Source organism: Coregonus clupeaformis, chromosome 29, assembly GCF_020615455.1.
Source record: "Coregonus clupeaformis isolate EN_2021a chromosome 29, ASM2061545v1, whole genome shotgun sequence".
In the NCBI taxonomy this organism is placed as follows: Eukaryota; Metazoa; Chordata; class Actinopteri; order Salmoniformes; family Salmonidae; genus Coregonus; species Coregonus clupeaformis.
The window spans coordinates 24,871,539-24,894,347 of NC_059220.1; the positions used below are offsets into that span (position 1 = coordinate 24,871,539).

Sequence of the window (22,809 nt, forward strand, 5' to 3'; positions counted from 1 at the left end):
CTAAATAGTGCACTGTTTGGAATTGTAATTTATGTTCTTAGTAACTGTACTGTTTGTTCACTGAACAGCTATAATTTGTTTTCTATTTGAAAATTGATAGGAGTGGCTTGGTTGTCACACTGGAGTTTTCTGAGGACTCTTTGTTTAAAAGCTTCGGTTGCAGCCAGAGAGATCCTCCTGGTATTCATTCCTGAGTCACTCCAGATGCTGCAAATTGTGTCAAATTTGGCCAGACTAAGGCGTGCTTCATAACGTTGATAGCTACTCCAAAGATCCCCTAAACACACGCAACATGTGGGCTGTAGACATCATGGAGAGATCGAGAGAATCCCTTCTAGAACAACACACTCCTACAGAGCAGCAGAGAGTAGCAGAGAAACACCTTACTAACTGCCCCTCTGAACTCATATCAAATCACCAATACACAACACTCTATCCACCAAACTCAGGTCAGAATGCATGTACAGTAGGCTATGTTATGGACCTAGCAATACACGTATCACCAGTGCTTTATCAGATGATGGCGATCAATTAGCCAGGAGTGTTTCAGGTGTCTATGATTTCAGGAGCAACCTTAGGAGCCTCCCAGACAATAGAGGCCAGGGGCAGGTCAACCCCCCTGATGCCCAGGGCAACACACTAGGGGATCGGAATGAGCACCATCGAGTCGACCCCAGAGTCATAAGACAACTGCAGCTTCCCTTCTAATTAGATTTCCCATGGGCAAAAGGAGGAGGAGGAGGAGGAGGAGGAGGAGGAGCGCTAATCAGCTCCAGTACATCTCCACTACACAGCCTTGGTCAGCCCTGCTCTCTACTCCTCACACACCGGACATGTTTGGGTTGGAAATCATCACACAGGCTGGACTCTGGAGGGCTAGAGGCTAAGCAGAGCATGGGCGAGTGTGGTGGGTCCAGTGCTCCTCTCTCTCAGCTGTTAGTCATAGGAAGCAGGGGCGGACTGGCCATCTGGCATTTCTGACAAATGCCAGATGGGCTGGTTCATTTTTAGCCCAGTGGGCCTGTCTAACTTGTTTTTTTTTTGCGCTAAATGATAATTATCTGTCTAATAATGGGGGCCTCAAGGGAAAAAATGAGCTGGTGTGGGGGCCTCAAGGGAAAAAAAATTGACCGGTGTGTTAGAAATGCCAGTGACGATTTCTAGTCCCTGTTCGCCCATGAGAGGAAGGACAGCTGGCTTGCTACTCCCAAACACACTCAAACTCCACAGTGAAGTTATGATGATTTCCCTGCATGTGATAACCTCTGTTCATTAATTCCCATGAAACTTGGCCAAAGAAAGACAAGCCTACTTCCCTTATGAGTGGGATAGAAAATGAATGGACAGACCATGCATGCTGACCACACTAGCCATCTAGGTGTGTGTAATGGTAATGGTGTTGGCGTGGTGGAGACATGAGATGGGAGACATACTGTAGGCCTATATAAGTGTTAGTGATGTGCAGGTTGCTAACCCGCAGTCCCCGCGGTTATATCCGCGGGGAGGGCGGGTTTAGGGTCATGAAATATTGTGTGGATGTAGGGCGGGTGGGTTGAATAAAGAGAAACCAATGAATTAAAAAAATCCATAAATGTATCATTCTTGTGCAATTCATATCTATAGGCTACATTGAGGTTTTTCTTTCATTCTTTTTTTCTGGCATTAGTGTGTAGCCAAAGCCTAAGCTTTAGGGCCTAACTGTACACTCGCCAAATACACGGCAATTGCCAAATGCTTTTGGGAGCTTGGGCAGAAAAAGTTAACAGCGATCCACTGAGGCAAAAATGACAATGTCAGAGTTTAATTCAATAAGAGAAAATCTGCGGAATGGAAAGTTTACAATAAATAGAAGGGAGGGCCAGAACAGTAGCCTAATGTTTGGGAAAGATTTGGTGAAGTGGTAAAAGAGGATGACAGTAGTGCCTATGTTATGTGTGATGATTGTGAGGCGCTATACAAATTCGACACTTACAAGACAGGGACTTCAAAATGGCACGTTAAGGGAACTGTAGGCTACTGTTCAGATGTATTAAATGGAATAGTAGACTGAAATCTGAACATTGACTGTATAGGTCTATAACCTCTCACATACCTTAATATAATATTAACTCCTGCAGAGTTAAGGATTTCTTGCAGAATTTATTTTTTACATTTTGACTCGGGAACAGGAGTAGAGAAATATGATTTATTTCATCTTGAGAGAATTAATGCGTGGTTAGGGACCGTCTGTAAAGGTGCTATTTTTATCAGCATTATAAAAGCTGATAGTATTTCAACCACATAAAATATGCATCCAAGCAGAACAGAAATCTTATCAGAAACATGTTGGGTAGTTTTCACAGATTTGTATTTCCTTAAAACCGGTCCAACTCATGCTATTCGGAAAGTTTGCACGAAAAATCTTTCCCATTGCATTTTCTACCCGGTCCCTAAACGGTTTTGCTTTGGGGCGGCCAGTTAAGAGCGTTGGGCCAGTAACCGAAAGGTCACTGGTTCGAATCCCAGAGTCGACTGGGTGAAAAATCTGTTGATGTTTCCTTGAGCAAGGCACTTAACCCTAACTGCTCCTGTAAGTCGCTCTGGATAAGAGAGTCTGCTAAATGACTTAAATGTAAAATGTAAATGCTGCTGAAGAGAAGCAGAGATGAAAGAGAAACTTTACCGATGCCAACTAGCATTGAAGCATTCATTCTATCGATTTCTGACATTATTCTGGTGAGCAAGGGTTTATTTAGTATTCTAGGGAAACAAGTAGTGACAGAATAGAAGCTGCATGTAGCCCTATTTATAGACAAGTTGACTAACAAATAGCCTTCCAAAATTGTTGAAATTATAAGCAGAAACATAGGCCTATCTGACTGTACAGCGCATTTTCTATATTTGCGGTTTAGGACATCGGGTGCGGGCATCAGATTTTCACTTTATCACATATAGTTGGGCGGTTGTGGATGGGTTAATTTAACAATTGTGGGCAGGTGCTGAAGCGTTACAGATTCTGCTATATAAATTTAAAGGTAATTTCCGATTGAGCCGACATACAGTTTGCAGAATTTACCGTGAATGCAGTCTTCGCTAAAGCAAGAACATTGCCTTTAAATTTCAATCACGCTGTAAAGCTAAACTTCCGCAATGCAGATTGAATAGAGCCCTTAAGCCTTGTTCACACTGCAGGCCTTAATGCTCAAATCAGTTTTGTTTTTCAAATCCGTTTTGGAGTACTGACCAAAGTTACAAGTGACCAAATCGGATTTGTGTGATTTGCTGACAATTGCTGACAATCAGACGCTAGTTGTCATAGTAATGATGGGTGAGTGCACAGTGGTGTAGGCTGATTGGTGGTGGTGCTCCTGCTTCCTATCACTCAGAAGTTATGTAGCAAGCTAAGGTGACAACAATGCCTGCCATGGACGTTTCCCAGTTGCTTTGAATGTTCAAAATCATAGTGTAAGAACACTTTCAAAGCCTCAAAGGATAAGATGATCCAACTTTCAAAACGAGTCCTTTTTGGATAGCCACAGCAGTCAACTAGCTAGCAAGTTAGCTGTTGAGCTTTCTAGCACATTCACTAAATTGTTTGTAAACAATTAACAAGCTAGTTAGCTACCACAGGTTCTTATCAAACTGTCAACAGAGTAGCTACCAAGCAACAAAATATGCCAAATAACAGTCTAAAAACGACTTGAGGGTAAATTAATCAGATTTGACCATTCAGACAAGTCACATCAGATTCAGATTTGTATCTGACTTCAAATCAAGGTGGTTTGAAATGTGGCTTGAAATATCCGATTCCACATTGGCTGTTCAGACTGCAGAACAGACTTGAATCGGATATGCAAAAAAATAGGATTTGAGTAACTTCAAACTGCCAATGTGAACAAGGCTTAAGTGTATCATTGTGGGTTGAATGGGATGAGGCTGCCAACTCTCTTTGGGTTGTTTAAGATCTTATGGGAGAAAGGAAATGTGTTGTTTCCAGGCAGTCCAGGGAAACTGATGATGCAGCATGGAAGAGAGGGGAAGATGAATGTGATTTGTTATATAACTTCTATAGTTTTCCAAGAACTCAAATTGAGCTTTAACTGTGTGTGCACTTCCCATATCCCCCATGTTGTGTGATACAAAGATCATATTGTTATGTTAATGTTCAATTATGAGCCTACTAATTACTCAATCACGTTTATCAATGTGCTATATTATATGACAAATTGACCTAATCTAGCATACTCAGCCTAAATTTGCCTTGATTTGCAATTACCATTACAACAGACAACAGTCTAATTCGGGGAAACGTTAAATGCTATCCTGCAGTATCCAAATTGTGCGATACATGTGCGTTTATGCAATGGCAGCAATGAGGAGCGCAGGGAAGTCTATGTGTATTATCTCGTACTGTAGCTTGGTAGAAATTGTTTGGCCGCTTGGACTGAGGGGGGCTGAGCGTAGGCATCAATAAGACCACTAAGGGGGAGTTTTGTACTTGTAAAACGCATGAAAAGACTCCAAAAATTCCCGGTGACTTCAGATCCAAGGAGGTGGTCATATCCATGGGAGCACCATTCATACTCTAGAACTTTCACTTCGAGTAGGACTGCGGCTTCAGACAAAATCGCATTGCTGCCTGCGCGCGCTGTTAACATAAACTCTTACAGATGGATTAAAACGTATCTGACATAAACCTGTTTTTGTAAGTAACCTATAGGTAAACTTTACATTTTCGATTTTAGGAGAATATGCGAAAGCTGTGAATTGGTTCAAGATATTGAATCCATCCTGCGTAATGCTTACCTGGACATTATGAAGAGACATCAAAGCATTTTGCATGCTTGGGAAAATATACAGTTTTGCTGAAACTTTCTGTTCGCCTCCATTCAACCACTTGATATTGCTTGTGGCTATCGACACAACTGAATCTTGAGTGACCAGCCTACACGCAGCAGCAATTTAATTCTTGACACAAATATGGACCGTTTGTGGATTGCAGTTTTAGTGGTTCTAACCATTGCACTAGTACGAATGTGTGACTGCCAGAAGGACTCAACAGGTGGTAGACAGGAGATGTGGGAGCAGCTCCGGGAGCTAGCGAGGAGCCAAGGTCACTCCGCAGTGGGAGCGAAGGACGCTGTCGCCGCCATACCATCCAGAGAAAGCTCGCTCAGGTCCTCTCATAATGTCTCGCACTCCGGTCGCGGGGCTCCGGTGAGCTCATCATCTCAACGAGATAACAGGCACGCGACGGCAATTAAACCAGTTCCAGCTCCCAGTACAGAAGCTTCGCACCGGGCGGATGATGCCACCGTCCCACGAGATGCTGCGCGTAGAGCCGCGACAGAGCTCGGCACCCATCACTCATCACAGCAAAGACCCCGAATCAGTTCCAGACAGAGCAACAAACACAGCTCCACGCACACCAGGCGCCTTGCAGGGTAAGACACAGCTAATGTTATCAATTGAAAAAAATATCTAATGCCCGCAGGAGTACATTTGAGTTTGAATACAAATAAAACATTTTTTTTTTTTTTTTTTTTACATCAAACCTGCTGTCTCTCCTCCCGGGGTTGTAATTGAGGCTACATTATTTATTATCATCATTGATGTTCAGAGATAGTGCTTTATGTTGTTGCTATTGTGTCATGTGTCATGAATGAACACTAGCCTACTACAGTGAAACATTTGCTTAGTTGGTACACTTGCTATTTGTCTGCAATACAATAATGATTGTATAATAGGGTGAATGACTTTCAACAGTAGCCTATGCAGTTGTGTGCCCTCTATCTGCCCATATATGTGATGCTCTTATTTTCCCCTATATCACACATAGGCTGGAAAACATTGGCTATATTGGTCTAATGTCTAATCTAATGAATGAATGAAAGAATTCCATCCCATGGCTCCAGTGTGTCTGAAGTGAAAGCCGGAGCTCTCCTCTATTCAGTCTGTCATTGAATTCCTCAGTGACATTTCTCTGAATGGAATGATCATTTGTCATGTGGGGTCATGGCAGGACTTGAACTATATTGGTAGAGGTTAAACCCTCTATTCATATCAGAACAGTGAACACAACATGTTTCTCTGGACTGGGAAGTTGTTCATTAACAACAAGTGTTAAACCACATTTTTGTCACCAGTTTATGCAGAGCATAAATTGAAAGAGCACTACCAGAGCTACCATCTCATCTTAAGAAAACTTTGAAAGCTGTACAGTTACAGTAGGACCATGTCCTCAGACTGCTCCTAGGTATGTGTGTGTGTGTTCTAGTTTTGTGAATCCACATGCTGCCCATGGCCATGTAGTGGTTCTACAAAAGCCCTGGCCCACATTTGCAAATTCACTTAGTGATTAGAAACACCTGTTTTCCTGACGTCCTTTTCTCAGCGCTGCAAATACCTGGAGTTCTTTCTCTTCAAAAAAAAATCCAAACAGAACCATCACTTGTTTCCATTAAAAGCTGTTTATTTTTGCTAAATGAACCCTCATGCAGCCAACCCTGTTTGTTCCATAGGACAAAGCATGGCACACATGCATGGCACACAACCCTATGGGAATCTGGTTATTTATATGGCCAATTTATGAGGGACACTTTATGAACAATATGAGGATCCCTTCTAATTGGAGAAAAATATGTTGGGGGATGAAAGGTGTACTCACAAACCTTACTCTGCTGTATAAGCATGGTGAGGAATGCCTAGCAGACTCTGTGTAATGTCTGACAGTTAGGGTTAGGAGTAGGGTAAGATCTGGGATGATAGTCTGAGTGCCCTGATTTCAACCCCCATTCTGCTTTTGATATCTTGCTCTGGTAGGCTTTGTTGCTTGGTTCCAGAAAAGCAAACACAGCACACAGAAATTGGTCAATGGCTCGCATAGTCTTTCACAGGGAGATTTAGAGAGAGTACCAGTGTGTTCAGCACCAATGTCTTTATTACTGTAACTGAGTTGCTGTAGAAAGCAGTTCATGTAGCGCTCCCACGTCCACACAACCCTATGGGCTAGATTCCATCAAACGTGGTACTGTAACCAGAAACATCTTACTTCTTGTGCTTTAAGAATGCACATTTGGATTCATGTACTCAACAAGCCAATGTTACAAAACAATGTGAATAAAAAATAATTCAACCCATGTGGATTTAAACATGCTTTCTCACTGCACAGAAAGAGTGTTATTTTTTTAAAATCCAGAAACCTATTTACTAGTTTGATTGAATAGGGCATGTGCACCAATCTAATTAACATAATAACAAAATCCCCATAAAAATCAGTCCGTTTAAGATTGATATCTGTTTTTTGTATGGGCTGTGTCTCAATCCACGGCATCCGCCTATGTCAGCCTTCTACATCTGCGGTGGAAAGTGGCAGATCTACAGCGCTGTTTGTCAGACCAGGAGACATCCCGAAAATCAGTCTCCTCACGAAAATGTCTGTAGAAAGATGAGAATCTCACGAACACGATGGTGTTTTCCATTTTGTTCTACGACCCCACATGTGTCATGGGACCCATCTGAAGGTATCCCGGTACCGGTTTAAAAAATGAATGGAAGTAGTTTTGTGCCAACAATAAAAAGGGGTTAAATATGTGTAAAAATATATATATATATATACAGTGGGGAGAACAAGTATTTGATACACTGCCGATTTTGCAGGTTTTCCTACTTACAAAGCATGTAGAGGTCTGTCATTTTTATCATAGGTACACTTCAACTGTGAGAGACGGAATCTAAAACAAAAATCCAGAAAATCACATTGTATGATTTTTAAGTAATTAATTTGCATTTTATTGCATGACATAAGTATTTGATACATAAGAAAAGCAGAACTTAATATTTGGTACAGAAACCTTTGTTTGCAATTAGTGAGATCATACGTTTCCTGTAGGTCTTGACCAGGTTTGCACACACTGCAGCAGGGATTTTGGCCCACTCCTCCATACAGACCTTCTCCAGATCCTTCAGGTTTCGGGGCTGTCGCTGGGCAATATGGACTTTCAGCTCCCTCCAAAGATTTTCAATTGGGTTCAGGTCTGGAGACTGGCTAGGCCACTCCAGGACCTTGAGATGCTTCTTACGGAGCCACTCCTTAGTTGCCCTGGCTGTGTGTTTCGGGTCGTTGTCATGCTGGAAGACCCAGCCACGACCCATCTTCAATGCTCTTACTGAGGGAAGGAGGTTGTTGGCCAAGATCTCGCGATACATGGCCCCATCCATCCTCCCCCAATACGGTGCAGTCGTCCTGTCCCCTTTGCAGAAAAGCATCCCCAAAGAATGATGTTTCCACCTCCATGCTTCACAGTTGGGATGGTGTTCTTGTACTCATCCTTCTTCTTCCTCCAAACACGGCGAGTGGAGTTTAGACCAAAAAGCTCTATTTTTGTCTCATCAGACCACATGACCTTCTCCCATTCCTCCTCTGGATCATCCAGATGGTCATTGGCAAACTTTAGACGGGCCTGGACATGTGCTGGCTTGAGCAGGGGGACCTTGCGTGCGCTGCAGGATTTTAATCCATGACGGCGTAGTGTGTTACTAATGGTTTTCTTTGAGACTGTGGTCCCAGCTCTCTTCAGGTCATTGACCAGGTCCTGCCGTGTAGTTCTGGGCTGATCCCTCACCTTCCTCATGATCATTGATGCCCCACGAGGTGAGATCTTGCATGGAGCCCCAGACCGAGGGTGATTGACCGTCATCTTGAACTTCTTCCATTTTCTAATAATTGCACCAACAATTGTTGCCTTCTCACCAAGCTGCTTGCCTATTGTCCTGTAGCACATCCCAGCCTTGTGCAGGTCTACAATTTTATCCCTGATGTCCTTACACAGCTCTCTGGTCTTGGCCATTATGGAGAGGTTGGAGTCTGTTTGATTGAGTGTGTGGACAGGTGTCTTTTATACAGGTAACGAGTTCAAACAGGTGCAGTTAATACAGGTAATGAGTGGTGAACAGGAGGGCTTCTTAAAGAAAAACTAACAGGTCTGTGAGAGCCGGAATTCTTACTGGTGTGTAGGTGATCAAATACTTATGTCATGCAATAAAATGCAAATAAATTATTTAAAAATCATACAATGAGATTTTCTGGATTTTTGTTTTAGATTCCATCTCTCACAGTTGAAGTGTACCTATGATAAAAATTACAGACCTCTACATGCTTTGTTAGTAGGAAAACCTGCAAAATCGGCAGTGTATCAAATACTTGTTCTCCCCACTGTATGTATACAGTGGGGAAAAAAAGTATTTAGTCAGTTCTCCCACTTAAAAAGATGAAAGAGGCCTGTAATTTTCATCATAGGTACACGTCAACTATGACAGACAAATTGAGAAAAAAAATCCAGAAAATCACATTATAGGATTTTTAATGAATTTATTTGCAAATTATGGTGGAAAATAAGTATTTGGTCACCTACAAACAAGCAAGATTTCTGGCTCTCACAGACCTGTAACTTCTTCTTTAAGAGGCTCCTCTGTCCTCCACTCGTTACCTGTATTAATGGCACCTGTTTGAACTTGTTACCAGTATAAAAGACACCTGTCCACAACCTCAAACAGTCACACTCCAAACTCCACTATGGCCAAGATCAAAGAGCTGTCAAAGGACACCAGAAACAAAATTGTAGACCTGCACCAGGCTGGGAAGACTGAATCTGCAATAGGTAAGCAGCTTGGTTTGAATAAATCAACTGTGGGAGCAATTATTAGGAAATGGAAGACATACAAGACCACTGATAATCTCCCTCGATCTGGGGCTCCACGCAAGATCTCACCCCGTGGGGTCAAAATGATACAAGAACGGTGAGCAAAAATCCCAGAACCACACGGGTGGACCTAGTGAATGACCTGCAGAGAGCTGGGACCAAAGTAACAAAGCCTACCATCAGTAACACACTACGCCGCCAGGGACTCAAATCCTGCAGTGCGAGACGTGTCCCCCTGCTTAAGCCAGTACATGTCCAGGCCCGTCTGAAGTTTGCTAGAGTGCATTTGGATGATCCAGAAGAGGATTGGGAGAATGTCATATGGTCAGATGAAACCAAAATAGAACTTTTTGGTAAAAACTCAACTCGTCGTGTTTGGAGGACAAATAATGCTGACTTGCATCCAAAGAACACCATACCTACTGTGAAGCATGGGGGTGGAAACATCATGCTTTGGGGCTGTTTTTCTGCAAAGGGACCAGGACGACAGATCCGTGTAAAGGAAAGAATGAATGGGGCCATGTATCGTGAGATTTTGAGTGAAAACCTCCTTCCATCAGCAAGGGCATTGAAGATGAAACGTGGCTGGGTCTTTCAGCATGACAATGATCCCAAACACACCGCCCGGGCAACGAAGGAGTGGCTTCGTAAGAAGCATTTCAAGGTCCTGGAGTGGCCTAGCCAGTCTCCAGATCTCAACCCCATAGAAAATCTTTGGAAGGAGTTGAAAGTCTGTGTTGCCCAGCGACAGCCCCTAAACATCACTGTTCTAGAGGAGATCTGCATGGAGGAATGGGCCAAAATACCAGCAACAGTGTGTGAAAACCTTGTGAAGACTTACAGAAAACGTTTTACCTGTGTCTTTGCCAACAAAGGGTATATAACAAAGTATTGAGAAACTTTTGTTATTGACCAAATACTTATTTTCCACCATAATTCGCAAATAAATTCATAAAAAATCCTACAATGTGATTTTCTGGATTTCTTTTCTCATTTTGTCTGTCATAGTTGGCGTGTACCTATGATGAAAATGACAGGCCTCTCTCATCTTTTTAAGTGGGAGAACTTGCACAATTGGTGGCTGACTAAATACTTTTTTTCCCCACTGTGTATATATATATATATATATATTTCCTGAGCTTTCGTATATCTCCTAGATATAGGACAGACACTTAAAACCTTAGTCCTTATTATTTATTTTATGAACGTGTATGGGCTATAGCAGTAAAGGCCAAATGCAATATTTTATCAAATAATTTTTTTCAACTTTTTTTATATACCTGTCAGGGGTCCTAAAATTCAAAATGAAATAGCTAAATGATCCATGGTATGACCATCTTAAAACAATTCAATATGTTAGCTTAGTAGAACCCGCCCCCCAAAGGCTTTTAGGGGTTAAAGGTCCAATGCAGACATTTGTATCTCAATATCAAATCATTTCTGCTTAACAATTAAGTACCTTACTGTGATTGTTTCAATTAAAATGGTCAAAAAGAAGCAAAATAGTTTATTAGCAAAAAGCTATTTCTCAAGCAAGAATTTTGATAGGACTGACTGGGAGTGGTCTGAGTGAGGGACCTAATTGGAGGAGCCTAATGGAAGGGATATGTAACCTGAAAACTAGTTGTTATTGGCAGAGAGGTTTGAAACTCTTCTTTGTTATTGGTGTATTAACTTATACCGCCTGGTAATGTTGCCAGGCAGGCCAAAACTCCATCCCACCAAATATGCTGCAATTCCAGGCGTTTCTTTTCAAATAGCTCTTACACTAAAAGGACATTATCATAATTTTCACATTTTCACAGTATTATTTCAACCTTATAGAGTTGAAATACCATATAGAATCAGATTTTTGACTGCACTGCCCCTTTAAGGGATCGTAACAGTAAAGGTGCCATAAATCTTCAGAGGCATGAATTAACCTCGTGGTAATACACGATTTTTCACCTCTTTCTCATTCATTAGGAGAGGGAGAGGGAGTTCCATACGGTGTATCGGAAAACTGCTCAACCTGGCTGCATAAAATGGGTCATTATGAGTGCAAATATGACATCATTGATATTTATAGGGCTTTTATGAATGGTTTTGTTATGTAGAACTTGAATACTTTTATCATGCTACTGTACTCTTCATGTGGCTATCAGGAATGATCCCTATAGGCATCAACATCCCCATAGACCTGCTGGTCTATTTTGTATGGTTCATATTCATAATTTATGGGAGATATTATTATTTTCTATGTCACTGTTGTATAGTTAAAATATGGTTAATTGGCTGTTTGGAATTGTAAAGGTAATTGATTACCTAGCTAGCAACTACTTTGCTCTAGTCTGATTGGTCAGATGTTTGTTAGTTGTCAGAAGAGATCAGGAAGTAGTTGAGTTGATGCATGGTTGTGAAGATGGTCAGTTTATCATAGGGGGTGTGTTCCACAGCTAAGGCAAAGCGACGCAACAACCAATGGTTTCATGGCACGTCATCGACTGTGTCATCAACTGACAAATTGCTATAACATATGATGTGATTAACTGATTCTTAAAATACCTATCCAGGCATTGTAAGATCCATCAGGCATCAGCAACGTCTAAGCATAGGAACGCGCCCTAAATCTGCAAAAGAGTAATCGGTCTCCATCCAGTGTTTTTCTACATAGAGAGTAATCCATCCACAATCTAAAGAACTCTCAAACCCCCCAAAAAACGGGTGTAATCATTAGTCGTAACCGTTTTACAATGGAAACCATTTACTCCAAACTGAAAATGTTTTGCAACGAAAATGAGAGTTTCTATAAGACTAATTCTGGTAGATCCCTCCCCATTTCATTCCGTTTACTTCCGTTTGGCTCTGTTTGGTTCCTAGTGAATACACCCCAGTTGTCTGACCAGGTAGTGTTGACAGAAGGCAGACAGTCCTACTGTCACCCTGTGTTTACCCTTTAACAGTTTACTAGTCATCTCCTGACCCAGACTAGATATCGTACTGTATCTGCATAAGCCATACTGTGGTGGGTGATTTGGACGGAGTCAGGCGCAGGAGGGTAAATCACAGAATACATTTATTTTGTTTATTCTGTAAGACAGCAGTACGCAGCAATGCGTAAAACACTCCAGTGCGTTATATACGGCGCACTGGAGAAAACAAGGCACAAGGAATATCCCGGCGATACAAAATACAATAGCTCCACCGAGCTATAATAATCTCCACAATAAACAATCACACACAAAGGCAAGGGGGGCAGAGGGAATACTTATACAGGTACTGATGAGGGGATATGAACCAGGTGTGTGTAATAAACAAGACAAAACAAATGGAATGATGAGATGAGGAGCGGCAGTGGCTAGAAGGCCGGTGACGACGAATGCCGAAGCCTGCCCTAACAAGGAGAGGAGGCAGCTTCGGAGGAAGTCGTGACACATACATTCACTCAACTCACTGCCATTAATATCTTGTGGAAAGAATATGGGAAGTCAATTTATGCCAGAACTCTTGTTTGAGGTTTGAATTTGCCCTGGAGTTGCTCTTGTGGTGTTGTGCCTTTTCATGCTTCTCGCTGTAAAAATTGGCCAGTGCTGTACTTGCGGAGTAAAATATGTAAAGAATCTAGTTATTGCAGTTTGAAACTTGTCATCTTTCATTTTCCTGGAGATTTATGTGAGCGAAGGGTGCTTTTCATCTGTTTCTCCTGTTCCCTCCCAGGCTCAGATAACCACTAGCCTATTTGTTTTCCCTCTGGACTCCATGCAGCACAGAGGGGTGTGTGGCTCTACACTCACAGATAGAGTTTCATGCTTTGCCTGCAAATGTTATTGAATAAAATGCAATTATGTCTGAATCTCTAAGGTGCTCCTTCAATAGGCCAACCACATTAAGGGATATGAGACTATAATGGGGTCAGAATTAAATCTCAGATAGGAATGTTAAGGTTTGAGACCATGAACCATTATTCCCCTTATGAATTATGAATTGTGGGGTACTGTACTTTCTGCATGCCAGTCCATTTAAGCATTATGTACAAATCAAATCAAATGTATTTATAAAGCCCTTTTTACATCAGCAGATGCCACAAAGTGCTTATACAGAAACCCAGCCTAAAACCCCAAACAGCAAGCAATGCAGATGTAGAAGCACGGAGGCTAGGACAACTCCCTAGAAAGGCAGGAACCTAGGAAGAAACCTAGAGAGGAACCAGGCTCTGAGGGGTGGCCGGGTGAAGATTCTAAGAGTACATGGCCATTAAGGCCAGATCGTTCTTCAAGATGTTCAAATGTTCATAAATGACCAGCAGGGTCAAATAATAATCACAGTGGTTGTTGAAGGTGCAAAAGGTCAGCACCTCTGGAGTAAATTTCAGTTGGCTTTTCATAGCCGAGCATTCAGAGGTCGAGACAGCAGGTGCGGTAGAGAGCGAGAGAGAGAGAGAGAGAGAGAGAGGGTCGAAAACAGCAGGTCCGGGACAAGGCAGCCCGTCCGTCCGGTGAACAGGTCAGGGTTCCATAGCCGCAGGCAGAACAGTTGAAACTGGAGCAGCAGCATGACAAGGTGAACTGTGGACAGCCAGCAGTCATCAGGCCAGGTAGTCCTGAGGCATAGTCCGAGGGCTCAAGTCCTCCGAGAGAGAGATGGGAGAATTAGAGGGAGCATACTTAAGTTCACATAGGCCACCAGATAAGACAGGAGAATTTCAATAGATAGGACAGACTGACCCTAGCCCCCCGGCACATTGACTATTGCAGCATAGATACTGGAGGCTGAGTATTACATATCCCCGTACAGTATTACATATCCCATTTATCTCTCTCTCTTTCTATGCAGGCCTAATGTATGTGGAGGTCACCAGTGCTGCTCTGGATGGGCTGTGGCTTCTGGGACCAACCGCTGCATAAAGCGTAAGTATTAATCTTTAACCATATGCCTTAGGTAAACAATCATCAATGATAATCTGTATCCTTTGGCATGACTGTCTCTTAACCGTCCCTCTCAATATTTTAAGCATATTGTGTGGTATTACCCTATAGCAGGGGTCGGCAACTTTAGCCCCCCAAAGTTTTAAATAAAAATAATATACACTACCAGTCAAAAGTTTGGACACACCTACTCATTCAAGGGTTTTTCTTTATTTTTACTATTTTCTACATTGTAGAATAATAGTGAAGACATCAAAACTATGAAATAACACATATGGAATCATGTACTAAGCAAAAAAGTGTTAAACAAATCAAAATATATTTTATATTTGAGATTCTTCAAATAGCCACCCTTTTCCTTGATGACAGCTTTGCACACTCTTGGCATTCTCTCAACCAGCTTCACCTGGAATGCTTTTCCAACAGTCTTGAAGGAGTTCCCACATATGCTGAGCCCTTGTTGGCTGGTTTTCCTTCACTCTGCCGTCCGACTCATCCCAAACCATCTCAATTTGGTTGAGGTCGGGGGATTGTGGAGGCCAGGTCATCTGATGCAGCACTCCATCACTCTCCTTATTGGTAAAATAGCCCTTACACAGCCTGGAGGTGTGTTGGGTCATTGTCCTGTTGAAAAACAAATGATAGTCCCACTAAGCCCAAACCAGATGGGATGGCGTATCACTGCATAATGCTGTGGTAGCAATGCTGGTTAAGTGTGCCTTGAATTCTAAATAAATCACAGACAGTGTCACCAGCAAAGCACCCCCACACCATAACACCTCCTCCTCCATGCTTTACGGTGGGAAATACACATGCGGTGATCATCCGTTCACCCACACCGCATCTCACAAAGGCACGGCGGTTGGAACCAAAAATCTCCAATTTGGACTCCAGACCAAAGGACAAATTTCCACCGGTCTAATGTCCATTGCTCGTGTTTCTTGGCCCAAGCAAGTCTCTTATTTTTATTGGTGTCCTTTAGTAGGGGTTTCTTTGCAGCAATTCGACCATGAAGGCCTGATTCACACAGTCCCCTTTGAACAGTTGATGTTGAGACGTGTCTGTTACTTGAACTCTGTGAAGCATTTATTTGGGCTGGTAACTCTAATGAACTTATCCTCTGCAGCAGAGGTAACTCTGGGTCTTCCATTCCTGTGGCGGTCCTCATGAGAGCCAGTTTCATCATAGCGCTTGATGGTTTTTGCAACTGCACTTGAAGAAACTTTCAAAGTTCTTGAAATGTTCCGTATTGACTGACCTTCATGTCTTAAAGTAATGATGGAATGTTGTTTCTCTTTGCTTATTTTTGCTCTTCTTGCCATAATATGGACTTGGTCTTTTACCAAATAGGGCTATCTTCTGTATACCCCCCCTACCTTGTCACAACACAACTGATTGGCTGAAACACAAATTAACTTTTAAGAAGGCACACCTGTTAATTAAAATGCATTCCAGGTGACTATCTCATGAAGCTGGTTGAGAGAATGCCAAGAGTGTGCAAATCTGTCATCAAGGCAAAGGGTGGCTATTTGAAGAATCTCAAATATAACATATATTTTGATTTGTTTAACACTTTATTGGTTACTACATGATTCCATATGTGCTATTTTATAGTGTTGATGTCTTCACTATTATTCTACAATGTAAGAAATAGTAAAAATAAAGAAAAACCCTTGAATGAGTAGGTGTGTCCAAACTTTTAACTGGTAGTGTATATATTTTTTTACAAAATATAATTGTAGTTTTTGTCAGAAAAAAATACTGTACAATTTAGGAAATCTGTTCCCAAATATTCCCACAAATAAAAAAAGAGACGTGATCATGTCTCAATGAAATCATGGTTTGAAATTATTGTTATTTTCGAAAACAATCTCTTTATGGGCTTAGTTGTGGTCAATTTGACCATTCACTCCGACAAAAACCGTCCTGCGGCTGAATCTTGTTGCCTACCCCTGCCCTATAGGAAGTGTTCCAAGTGTGTCATTATTACCTCCATGGTCATGTTATTAATGTGGATTTGCGTGCTCTTTCATGTAAAGTCTTAACATGGAAATGACCAGTGCTTAGCATTTGGCTCGCTCTGTTTGACGCAAGCCCTTAATAATGGGTGTAACTGCACTTTTTTATTTGACCACAGCAATATTGGATATCTTAACTGCCATATAATTAAAACTCAATGGCAGATACTGGGGGTGAGTGAATAATTGGCCACTTTTTAAAACTCAATTTTGGCAGAATTTTAACAGCTTGCAAGTGTTACCATGCTTTTCATTGTAACATTCTTGACATTTGGCAAGTAATTTTTCTGCCTTTTTACTGTTCTGTGGGTTGTAAAGTGTTTTGTATGCTTGCTAGTAGGGGGCAGGAGCCTTAAACAATCTCTCCTTTTAAGAGAGAATTGTGACCTACTAACCACCCAGCTAGCACATTTTGTTCCTTCGAAGTTTTGGGAACATACGTTTTTGGTTTCCCATTGGTTCTGGGAATGAAGCCATACGTTTCCTGGCCGGTAAAATTGAAAGCTTTTGAAACGTTCTGAGAACGGAAGGGAAAATTGTGCCTGTTCTGGGGAATTTAATTTTTCGGTTGCAGGGAGGTTCAGAGAATGTTTTACTCTGGTTCCTTAAAAGTTTTCCTGGGAGGGTTTCTTAATGCACTGAGAACGGAAATTATAGATTATTTAGATTTATTTTTAAATAACTTCCTTAAAACTTTCACTGAACGTTTCAATAAGACTTTTAATAACACTGCTAGCTTATTTGGGGTTAGTTAAAAAAAAACTCCAAGCACAGATTCAAACAGACCCCATTTCAAGTGCTCATTAACTAGAGTCGATTTCCTGTTGAAAACTAATTAGCATAATAAAACAGTTCCCATAGAAATCTGTCAGTTTAAGCCAGAGATATGTTTTTTTTTGCATTGGATGCGTCTCAATCCACCACATCCGCCGAAAGGTGAAAGGTGACAGAGCTAGAGCGGTGTTTGTCAAACCATGAGATATCCCGAAAATCTGTGTTCTCACAAAATCGTCTGTAGCATCCGAACGGTTGTGCCTACAAACTATTATGATCCCTCTATGAAAATATGAGACTCTCACAAATACGATGGTGTTCTCCGTTTTGCTCTACGAGCGTCTTGGGAATCGTCGGAAGTCGGTACAGCCGATCTGCCAACTTCTGTCTGTAGCGTCCGAACAGTTTGGGCTACACACTAAAAGGCGAGACTCTCACGTACATGTCAGTTGTTTTGCTCTAGGATGCCCACAGGCCTCACAAGACTCGTCTGAAGGTCCCCCGGTACCAGTTGAAAAAATGAATGGAAGTACACTACCGGTCAAAAGTTTTAGAACACCTACTCATTCAAGGGTTCTTCTTTATTTTTACTATTTTCTACATTGTAGAATTATAGTGAAGACATCAAAACTATGAAATAACACATATGGAATCATGTAGTAACCAAAAACAGTGTTAAACAAATCAAAATATATTTTATATTTGAGATTCTTCAAATAGCCACCCTTTGCCTTGATGACAGCTTTGCATCAAGCCCCCCCCGTCCCTGCTCCCCTCCTCCAGCTTAGAAACACACCTTGGGCGCGTTCAGCATGATTGAACGTTTTGGAACGTTCAGATAGAAATAGGCTATGTATATTAAACATGCCTCTCTGATATGTAGAGTAAGGAATCACATCGGCTCTATTCATGGAATTTCTATCTGCAACGTTCAGGAACATTTGGCAACTGAACATGACTCTGAACACACAAGATAGAGGATAGAGAGAGTTTTGTTAATGCTGAGAACGGAATATACTGTATGTTTTTAAATAACATTCTTAGAACATTCTCTGAACGTTACTAAAGTTTTCTTGCGCTTCTTATGGAAAGTTTTCTTAATGCTCTCTGAACAATTTGAGAACATTACTTTAAATAGAACCATGAGGAAACCTAGAGGAAACGTTATGCTGAAGTACTGAAATTCACACAGAAGAACTTTACGTCTTAACGTTCTTGGAATAATTTGAGAACATGACTTTAAGTGTTAGCTTGGCAGCTCCTGGTTACAAATATTATCAATGCTTTTCTACAGCCTGTCAAAACATTTTGAGAATGTTTCTCCTTTTATTTTTGTCTGTCATCATGTTGCAGACTGAAATAACAGGTTATAGGAGAAGCTGTTTTAGAAAGAGTTATCTTTACGTTTTACAAGCTCAGAATGTGAAACCCACACTCAAAACCTGCATTTCTGGGCTAAAACAGTTCCCACAGCAACTAGACACACAACACACACACACCCACACAAACTGTCCCACGCTACAAAAGCTGTTGTCGTTTGCCCATCATCAAGGCAGTTCCTTTAAAGGAGTCAGTAAATAAAGTCACCTCATTAGCTCATTAGCCAGCATCCTAATTATCCCCCTGTACTACCGCTGGTTCTGCCTCCTTTTTTAAAGTCCCAGCTAAAGGCACACTTACAGAGGTGTAAATTACTTAGGATGAAGCAGGAGTTACCCAAATCAGATTGGTAAATATTTTCCACCTGCCAGAAAGTAACATGTCCCTTCTAAACCAGTCATGTTAAACACAGTAGACCATCTAAGAAGGCAAGGTCTCCATCCCACCACCATCTGGTCTCTGTTAGGAGTTTGGCCCTCACCCAGTGTGACTGGAGGGTAAGGTACCATCAGCTGTGTAGTGAACCCCACACCACGACCCCCAGCCTGCCCTGGGAGCCCCCTTATGGAGACCTCCACCGTGGTGGTGGAGACCCCCCACTAACTCAGACTATCACATTCTCTGAGTGTGTTACTGCAGACCCTAACAGGGTATCACTAGTGGGGGGCGGCCGCATGAGAAAACATGTTCACAGTGGGGGAAAGAAAAGGAACAAACCTGTCAACTGGACAATATGTAAAAACATATCCTCACTGAGCCACGTCTAGGAAATTATATGTGAAGGAATTTAGGTAATGTCTAATATTAAAACTGTCGGTCGTAAGTTTAAACCGGGAGAGCGGATTTGGTTTCTTGAGTTATGGTTTCTCAACAATACGTCCTTGTTGAATCAGGTTGAGGTCACAGCAAATATATGGCAGGAATTCTTTTGACAGTTGTCCAGTGAGAATGCCTACAAGGATTTTTAAATGCTATGTTTATAGAAAGGTCTGGGTCTCTGTGTGTCTGGTCTGGTGTGGAATCAAGATATGGATTTAAAAGGTTTTCAGAGTTCTTGCCCAGCTAGCACATTTGGTTCCTTGGAAGTTGAGGGAAAGTACATTTTTGGTTTCCCATTGGTTCTGGGAACGAAGCCATAAGTGAAACTTTTTCAAACGTTCTGAGAAAGGAAAGGAAAAGTTAGCCTGTTCTGGGAACGTTCATTTTTAGTTTGCAGGGAGGTTCTGAGAACGTTTTACTCTGGTTCCTTGAAAGTTGTCCTGGAAGGTTTTATTAATGCTCTGAGAATGGATATTATAGGTTATTTTGAGGTTTTTTATTAACTTCCTTAAAACTTTCACTGAATGTTACAATAATACTTTTAATAACACTGCAAGCTTATTTTGGGTAAACTTTTTTGAACTCCAAGCACAGATAGGACACATGTAAATTCAATTCCTTAGGCATTAATCATGCGTACACATTTATTTTTTATTGTGACACGGCATCAGTGAGATTCAAACCTATAATCTTACTTTCTCTATCCATGGAATTGGAGGGAGATGGCATGCCATGTTTTTTGCGCATACAAAGCTGTTCATTTTAGTCTATTCAACAGACCCCATTTCAAAAGAAACAAGCACTCATTAAGATCACATGTGGCCAATTATTGGGCGCGGCCAACACACCTGAAAACACTTAACAAGATAATGGATAGAGAAAGTTTTGTTGCTGCTGAGAACATAAGAGCGTCTGCTAAATGACGTAAATGTAAATGTAATAATGTACAGTGCATTCGGAAAGTATTCAGACCCCTTCCCTTTTTCCACATTTTGTTACGTTACAGCCTTATTCTAAAATGGATGAACTCGTTTTTTCCCCTCATCAATCTACACACAATACCCCATAATGACAAAGCAAAAACAGGTTTTTAGACATTTTTGCAAATTAAAATATAAATATTACATTTACATAACTTTTCAGACCCTTTACTCAGTATTTTGTTGAAGCACCTTTGGCAGCGATTACAGCCTAGAATCTTCTTGTGTATGACGCTACAAGCTTGGCACACCTTTTGGGAGTTTCTCCCATTCTTCTCTGCAGATCCTCTCAAGCTTTGTCAGGTTGGATGGGGAGCGTCCCTGCACAGCTATTTTCAAGTCTCTCCAGAGATCAGGTTCAAGTCCGGACTCTGGCTGGGCCACTCGAGGACATTCAGAGACTTGTCCCGAAGCCACTCCTGCGTTGTCTTGGCTGTGTACTTAGGGTTGTTGTCCTGTTGGAAGGTGAACCTTCGCCCCAGTCTGAGGTCTTGAGCGCTCTGGAGCAGGTTTTCCATCAAGGATCTCTCTGTACTTTGCTCTGTTCATCTTTCCCTTGATCCTGACTAGTCTCCCAGTCCCTGCCGCTGAAAAATATCCCCACAGCATGATGCTGACACCACCATGTTTCACCGTAAGGATGGTGCCAGGTTTCTTCCAGACGTGACGCTTGGCATTCAGGCCAAAGGGTTCAATCTTGGTTTCATCAGACCAGAGAATCTTGTTTCTCATGGTCTGAAAGTCCTTTAGGTGCCTTTTGGCAGACTCCAAGCAGGCTGTCATGTGCCTTTTACTGAGGAGTGGCTTCCGTCTGGCCACTCTTACCATAAAGGCCTGATTGGTGGAGTGCTGCAGAGATGGTTGTCCTTCTGGAAGGTTCTCCCATCTCCACAGAGGAACTCTGGAGCTCTGTCAGAGCGACCATCGGGTTCTTGGTCACCTCCCTGACCAAGGCCCTTCTCCCCTGATTGCTCAGTTTGGCAAGGTGGCCAGCTCTAGGAAGAGTCTTGGGGGTTGAATGATGGAGGCCACTGTGCTCTTGGGGACTTCAATGCTGCAGAAATAGTTTGGTACCCTTCCCCAGATCTGTGCCTCGACACAATCCTGTCTCAGAGCTCTACGGACAATTCCTTCGACCTCATGGCTTGGTTTTTGCTCTGACATGCACACTGTGAACTGTGGGACCTTATATAGACAGGTGTGTGCCTTTCCAAATAATGTCCAATCAATTGAATTGACCACAGGTGGACTCCAATCAAGTTGTAGAAACATCTCAAGGATTATCAATGGAAACAGGATGCAACTGAGCTCAATTTTCGAGTCTCATAGCAAAGGGTCTGAATACTTATGTAAATAAGCTATTTCTGTTTTTTTTTTTTTTTATAAATTTGCAAACATTTCTATAAACCTGTTTTCACTTTGTCATTATGGGGTATTGTGTGTAGATTGATAATGATTTGATTTGATTTAATCCAAGGCTGTAACGTAACAAAATGTGGAAAAAGTCAAGTCTGAATACTTTCCGAATGCACTGTATATGCTTTTAAATAACTTTCTTAGGTTATCTGAACGTTACTAAAGTTTCTTGTGGTTTTTATTGAGCGTTTTCTTAACGTTTTGAGAAAGGAATGTATGTTTTTACATAACAGTCTTAGAACGTTACTAAAGTTTTCTTGTGCTTTCTATGGAAAGTTTTCTTAAAGTTCTCAGAACAATTTGAGAACATTACTTTAAAAATATCCATGAAGAAACCTGTAGGAAACGTTATGCTGAAGTGCTGAAATTCCCACAGAAGAACGTTGTTTCTTAACAATCTCTGAACTATTTGAAAACATTCCCAATGTCAAACCTGTTGGAGAACGTTCACAGAACATTACCAAAATTGAAATTAAATGTAACCATGTTTGAACTTTTAGGAAACATTCTGTTAAAGTAATGAAATACCAAGAAAATGTTTTTTTGCTAAGTTCCTTAAATGTGCTGAGAATGTTCCAAAGCCAAGTAACTATCCTGCAGCATTCCCAGAAAGTTGTGGGAAGTTTGTATACAAAATAACCATAGGACAACCACGGTCTCACCAAGCTCTAAGAAACATTTGGTTCTTAGAACGTTATGTGCTAGCTGGGTGTCCTGTTGGGCCCAAGGTTTGCTCTTGGCTCAGATTCTGCCATTAAGATCTCTGTGTTGATCTGTCTCTGTGTTGATGTATAAGATGGATGGTAAACACCGTTGTTTTTTCTGTGTTGTGTTGTTT

The 22,809-nt window shown here is 41.6% G+C and overlaps 1 protein-coding gene across 1 annotated transcript in view; it reads left to right on the forward strand.

Moving 5' to 3' along the window:
* Positions 1 to 4,434: 4,434 nt before the first annotated feature.
* The window catches only part of LOC121544919 (latent-transforming growth factor beta-binding protein 2-like), a 180,786-nt gene continuing 162,411 nt past the window's right edge, over positions 4,435 to 22,809 (forward strand). Inside the window, 2 exon segments of the mRNA XM_041855169.2 lie at positions 4,435 to 5,423; positions 14,493 to 14,566. Of these exon segments, the coding sequence (XP_041711103.2) occupies positions 5,014 to 5,423; positions 14,493 to 14,566 (484 nt within the window). The 5' untranslated portion in view covers positions 4,435 to 5,013.